The sequence below is a fragment of the Salarias fasciatus genome, chromosome 18 (assembly GCF_902148845.1).
Source record: "Salarias fasciatus chromosome 18, fSalaFa1.1, whole genome shotgun sequence".
In the NCBI taxonomy this organism is placed as follows: Eukaryota; Metazoa; Chordata; class Actinopteri; order Blenniiformes; family Blenniidae; genus Salarias; species Salarias fasciatus.
The window spans coordinates 21,318,884-21,325,348 of NC_043762.1; the positions used below are offsets into that span (position 1 = coordinate 21,318,884).

The 6,465-nt window shown below is 47.1% G+C and overlaps 1 protein-coding gene across 1 annotated transcript; it reads left to right on the top strand.

Annotated features, from left to right (window-relative positions):
• Window positions 1-5: 5 nt before the first annotated feature.
• LOC115405518 (vitellogenin-like) lies at window positions 6-5,263 on the top strand. Its single transcript, XM_030115116.1, has 15 exons — window positions 6-124; window positions 206-348; window positions 725-828; window positions 1,411-1,576; window positions 1,671-1,856; window positions 1,942-2,094; window positions 2,330-2,456; window positions 2,580-2,738; window positions 2,868-2,986; window positions 3,070-3,261; window positions 3,850-4,034; window positions 4,128-4,310; window positions 4,428-4,519; window positions 4,804-4,973; window positions 5,099-5,263. The coding sequence occupies exons 2-15, from the start codon at window positions 316-318 to the stop codon at window positions 5,261-5,263; spliced, it is 2,034 nt and encodes a 677-aa protein (XP_029970976.1). The 5' UTR covers window positions 6-124; window positions 206-315.
• Window positions 5,264-6,465: the final 1,202 nt, after the last annotated feature.

A 6,465-nucleotide genomic window follows, 5' to 3' on the forward strand; every position in this document is an offset into this window, starting at 1 on the left:
GAGGTTAACTGTACCGAGGCAGTTTCGGTGGCTGGATGGTCCAGCACTCCAGGGTGGGTGAAGACCCGGACAGTCTCCACCCTCCTCCTCCTGAGAGCCCAGCCGGGGCTGCCTTTATCAGCAGGTCCGACTCGGCATCATGACAATAACGTCACTGTTTAACAAGGATAGAGTCTGATGCTCGTCTCCCTGATCGTGTCTGCAGATTCAGCAGGTGCTGGTGTGCCGACTGATCTGCAGTTTGAGGATGAAGCAGCAGCAAGGCCAGGAAGAACCAGACCCTCAACGCCACATGAAGTTGGACAGACTGTCAGGATGTTATGCAGCCTCTCTTCAGACCCAAAGCTGGTAAACAGAGATGCAGCAGCTTCCAGTTTTTAATATATATTTTTTTCTGTTTCACTGTTCGTCCCTGATATTTCAGACGTTGCTGTCATTACCACCAGTGTAAATGAGGCGCTTTCACAACACAGAATCATGACTTGATACTTTTATTTCCTCTTCATACCCGAGGCCAATCACAGTGGCAACCTTCGTCATAGTTGGTTTTAATGGGAAGTATTTAAAAGGCTTCATCTGACCCGGACACATTGTGTAATAACAGTGAGGGGATTAAGTGAACGACAGGATGGGGAAAAAACCCACCCCTTTAATAGTCAGTGAGCTGTCTGAGCAGAAATCGTCTTGTTCTTCTTGTTCATTGTGTGTATTTCTTTTGCCTAAGGTATCAAAAGAGTTCCTCCAGCTGGTGTTTCAGCTAAAACATCTGGATCTCTCTCAACTCAGGACACTTTGGCAAGAAACTTCTTTCAAATGTCGTAACGACTGGTCAGTTTCACAAAAACTTTACCTTTATTTGATCATTTCTTTCTCTCTGAATGCATCGCTACACTTTGCATTACACTGGATGTTATACATTCTGCCTTTCTATTGAAGGTGTGACTGAAAAAAAACTCACACATCAGAACACTAAAGTCCAGACAGACGCTTCTGTCAGGCTACAATCCATGTTAGAATTAAAATTTGAACCTAAAAGAAAAAGTTCAATGAATATTCTAACCCTTCATTCACAAAAACAAACTGCATAATCAATAGATGTTGGATCATTTTAATGAGTGAAGAGCAGCCAGTTCCCTGCAGCTGCATTGATTTTCATGTCTTTAAACTGAATCAGCTGAGCTGTCTGCTAAAAATGTTTCCAGCGTTTTGACGAAGATCACTGATGATTGTTGGAGCACAGTATTATTTTTCACACAATGTCAAGGTGAGGTGTCACTGAGGTGACGTATTTATGGCAGAAGCACAAAGATCAACAAAAAATAAACTTATTTTTAGAGGAAAAAAAACTTCAGTTATCAGGCAAACAGCAGATTTTGATCTTGATGTTTTCATGTCAATCCTTCTGGACAGGCGTCCTCTGCTGGACGCGCTGCCAGCATGTGGATCTGATCACTGCATCCTTCTACTGTCTGAGCTGATGAGGAGCAAAGAGCTGGAGGAAGCACAGGCTCGGTCTTTTCTGACCACCATCGCCCTCACTCCTCACCCGTCCCCGCCGATCATTGGATCCATCAGTGTAGGGACCGAACAGTGGCCTCAGTCACACATCAGTGCTCTGGTGTCCACTCGTGAGATCTGTTCATATGAACAGTGTCCTCTGTCTTTTTAAGGCCTTGCTGGAGGTCCCAGAGCTGCGGACCACGGCTCTGTTAGCCGGCTCGTCTCTGGCCTACCAACTGTGCCGGAAGTCTCAGAGGTCCTGCAGCGAGCATCCTCAGATCCAGACCTTTATACAAGCACTGGAGGACATCCTGAAGGGCGGCTGTGAAGGACAAGAACCGACGCGAGTGAGCGAGGTACCTCCAGTGATGTGCATACAGTGTGACTGTCATATGAAGACATCTGTTCAGCTGTTGTTGATAATGATTATGTCGTCAACAGTTGTTTTATGCACTGAAATCAGTGGGAAACGCCGGTTTGTCTGCTTCATCCTTCGCTCCTCTGCTAAGTCGATGCATGCTGGACCCCTCAGCAGCTCTGGAGTTGAGGCTCGCCGCCGTTCAGGCCTTCAGGCGCTTTCCCTGCTCGGCGGATGTGAGTTTTCTGAAAACGATGCGCTGACGTTCATTTGAAACTGCAACACGAATGTTGCTGAGCTCAACCTACACATTGACCTAAGAATACCTGAATGAGCTCAAATTGTAATTTGATGTGGGGATGTCTTCATGAACTGAGTGACGATTGGTTGGTGGAGGTGAGAGGGTGAGAGGGACTCTGACACGGCGAACTGACAGCGGTTTCCTTCCATCAGAGGTCTGTGCTGTTGCAGCTGTACTGCTCCTCCCAGGAGGATTCTGAGGTCAGAATCGCCGCATACCAGCAGCTCATGCGGTGCCCGGATCGGCAGGCGTTTGAAGCGGTGAAGACGATGCTGAAGAGCGAGACCTCCAGCCAAGGTCTGATGAAAGAACCTCAGCGGTTGATCGACAGGAGGCCCGGAACGTCTGCGTTCGCATGAGACTTTTATTTTGCGTTCTCTGAGCCTGTTGAAGAGATTTCTCTGTGTTTGGGTTTTCCAGTGGGCTCATTTGTGTGGAGTCATCTGACCAACGTTCTGCGGAGCGAGGACCCCATGAAGCAGGCGCTAATCGAGTCACTGCCTGATGACATTATCAGCAGGGACTTCGAAGCGGAGTTTTTCAAATTCTCGTCCTATTCAGACTACACCGTTGCCTCTGGTAATCTTCATTATGGGATGACTTGATGTATATATTTCACATTTTTTGCATATCGGCACTAATACTATAAAATCCAAATATTTCAAGACATTTGACGGACTTGTCTCGCTCCCTTTTAATGTGTTTCAGGCATGGGAATAACAAATGTGGAAACTTCCCTCATTTTCTCCCCAAAATCTTTTTTGCCAAGATCTGCCTCTGCCAACGTGACCGTGTATTTTCACGGTCGAGCCCACAACCTTTTGGAGGTGACCTTCATCGACGCACCGTCATTCTGAGCTGGGAAAGTCTCCTACACTCATACATCCACACGTTCTGTTCATGCTCCCAGGTGGAACTTCATGTAGAAAATGCTGAACAACTTCTGAAGAAACTTTTAGGCCATGAAATGGAGACGGAGCCCCCCGTTAGCCATGGAAAACAGGAAGCACGGAGGGCGAGAAGAAGAGCTGATGATGGCGATAAAGGAGAGAAAGAGACATGTTTATCTGGCACCAGCTTCCTGAACCAGGCGAAAGAAATGGTGAGGTGTCTAACGCCATTTCCAAGAAGTCAGTTTTGTTATTGGGTTGAAAATCTGTAAAGAAAAAAAAACAAACACCAGAATAAAGTTCAGAAACTACTCAATTTCTTGTCAGATAAAATACTCCTACACTTGAATACCAAAGCCCAATTTTCAAATGACTTGTTAAAATGTTAACAACAATAACTGATTTAAATAACCTTTGAATTCTTGTTTTTAATTCATTGGGAAATAATGAAATACTCTTATTTCCTTTGTGATATTGGCGACAAAGGAAAGGTCTCCTGCCACAGTCTTGCTCGTAACCTTGATTGTCATTCTGTCATTGTGCATTTAAAGTTGTCTGGCAGAAGGAAAATGGGCGAGACCAGGCCCAGGTGCTGGGTTGGCCTGAAGGTTTTTGGGAACGAGCTCAGTGTGTTTACATGTGAAGATCTCTACAGTCAACTCAATCAGGTGTCCCTGAGCCTGGCCGGACTGGCTGTTCAGCTACTGAAGGTATGACAGCCGTTACTGTTCACAGTATATCGTTTTTATCCTCGTTTCCTCGTATCGCTGATCATTCGTTCCTCCACCTCTTCCTTCCAGGGTAACGAGGTCCAGCTGAACCACCGGGCCCTGCTGGCGACCGAGGAGCTTCTGTTGCCGTCTCTGGCTGGTGTTCCCATCAAACTGGGCATCAACATCACCTCTCTCCTTTCTCTGCACCTGAAGGGCAACGTCAACTACAGGGACATACGTCACTTCTCCCTGAACGGATACGTTAAACCCAGGTACATCGCATTAATGCTAAATGCAACAACGGCCGCATCTTTGACTTTTTATTCTGAGAATCTGTTTCTCGTAACTGTCCTCCTTGTTCTCAGCGCTCACGCCGGCCTGTCGGCCAGGTTTGGGGTCGACAGCGCTTTGGGGGCGGCCGCGGTGGAGTGGGCCGCCGAGCTCAACAGCTCCACCAGTCTGGACGGCAGCGTTCAGATGCAGGAAGGACGGGACGTCAGGGTCACTCTGAACACCCCGGAGGACCTCATGGACGTCATCTCTGTCAGGTAGACCGCCTCAAAGCACCCCAAAATGCATCCTGGGATTATGTATTTGACTGTTTTCTGAAGTAAGGCGATGAGAGGGCAGATATCAGCTCTGAACTCTGACTGTGTGTTCTCCAGCTCCAGAGTCTTTCAGCTCAGTGGAGACCACAGGGAGGAGATCAAAGGACCGAAGACCCGTGTCCAGAAGACCACCTGCACCCAGAAGGCCTGTAAGTCCCGAGAAATCCTCCCTGCTTCTGCACTGCCTCATGCAGCTCAGGGTGTCAGGGGGCGGATGCATGCACAGGGAGCACATGCAAACTCCACACAGAAAGACTCCTATCAAGCTTTCAAAGCCTCCTGTGATGAGGTGAGAATGCTATGCTAACCGCTACACCACCATGAGCGACACACAGGTATTACTGGGCAGTTTACAGCACTTAGCACAACATCGTGCGTCGATGTAGAAAAGTGATGTGTGTTGATGAAACGCTGATTCCTGCCTCCCCCTCAGGGTCTAAGATGATTGGCTGGCAGCTGTGCTCCAACACCTCTTACCCATCCCATTCAGCCGGGCTAACCCTCCCGCCGTCGGGACCGGTCTTCCTCTCTCTCCGGCTGCTGAAGCTGGACAGAGGCCTCTCTTACTACCTGCTGGAGGCGGCGTACTCTCTGCTTCATCAGGTGCAAGGTGTTATGGGTGTTTAAAGCAGACCTGTTTTTCCCCTCTTGTGAGGCAGAATTCATATCTGAGGTTTGGAAAAGCTCATTTCTGTCCTCAGTCTCACGGCGGTGGTCTTGTCTTTCAGAGAAGCACCTGGCTGCCCCGCGAAGCCTCCATCCACCTCCTGCTCGCCACTCCTCAGTCCTCCATCCCCCGGGACATGTCGCTGGACCTGGCCTTAAACCCCCGCAGGCTGCTGCTCAGGATCACTCATCCCCTGAAAACCATTCTCATTCAAGGTCCGCCCTAAAAAAAAACCTTCCTAACCAGAAACCTTCTGTTGCGATTTAATTCTGAAAGTGTGGTGTTTTCTCAGGACAACTTGAACAAGAGAGGAATGTCAAGTCTGGAAAGCTGGAACTCACGATAGACAGTCTTCACTATTATATCATGGTAAATATCAAAGGTTTTGATTTTCTGATCTAAAGCTGAAACATTACATTTCGTATCTGTTATGATTTTGTCCGCTGCAGGGATTGGTCGACACTCAGACTTTTCCGTCGGAGCAGAAAACACGATACCATCTTGAAGTCAAGATGGCTGCTGATGCTCATCCCATGATCCTCTCTGCTAACGTCACTCGAGGACTGGGAAGGAAAACCAGCCTTTCTGCAACTCTGAAGAATGTGTTCAGAGAAACGGCGCTATTGTCAGGTTTATAGTTTGTTTCGTACTTTACTTTAAAACTTACTCATGTGTTGCACCTTTTAGGAAGCAGTTAGGATTTACATGTGATTTTGAGTCGTTTTCCAGTGACTCTGGAGCGCCGGCGCGACAGCAGCAGCCGGCAGTACTCAGTGGAGACGGAGCTCCTCCTGCCTGACGTGGTCGGCTGCAGGATGCTGGGACTGATGGAGCAGAAAGGCCCACTGTGGAGCTCCGTGATCAGGCTCAAATATGGCCTCGGAGGTGAACATTTTTAAAAAACGATGTAGAAAAACATTGTTCCCAACACTCATGGTGGATCATCTGTTTTCATTTTTAGATGCCTTCCAGGAGAATATCACACTGAACTTTCTTATTTTTGTATTTGAGAGCTGCAGTCTGCTGCATTTTGGGTTACTGAGCAATGTGGATGCTTTCATACACTCGTTATCTTTTACAGAAACATGCAAATAAGAAGTTAATGCACAGCATGACTTCATAACAGCTTGTCGAAAAACTTGGTGTAAAATGGAAAAACAGATAAACCCACTGATTAATCACTGCGTACTACTTTCTACTGGATTGAATTGAGCTTTAGAAAAGACTTTCATTTGATGAATGCACCTAAAGTTCAGCTAAAAACACCAACCGACATAAAAGTGTTTTTTTTTTTTTTTGACTTTGCAGAAGTCTGATCAGAAGATAACGACCCGAGTTACTGCTGTAAGGTCAAGTTTTAGCCTGATTGTTTGTGGGTGCCAAAGTATTAGGTGAAATTCTGGGTCCATTTTGAAATTTCCATCCATG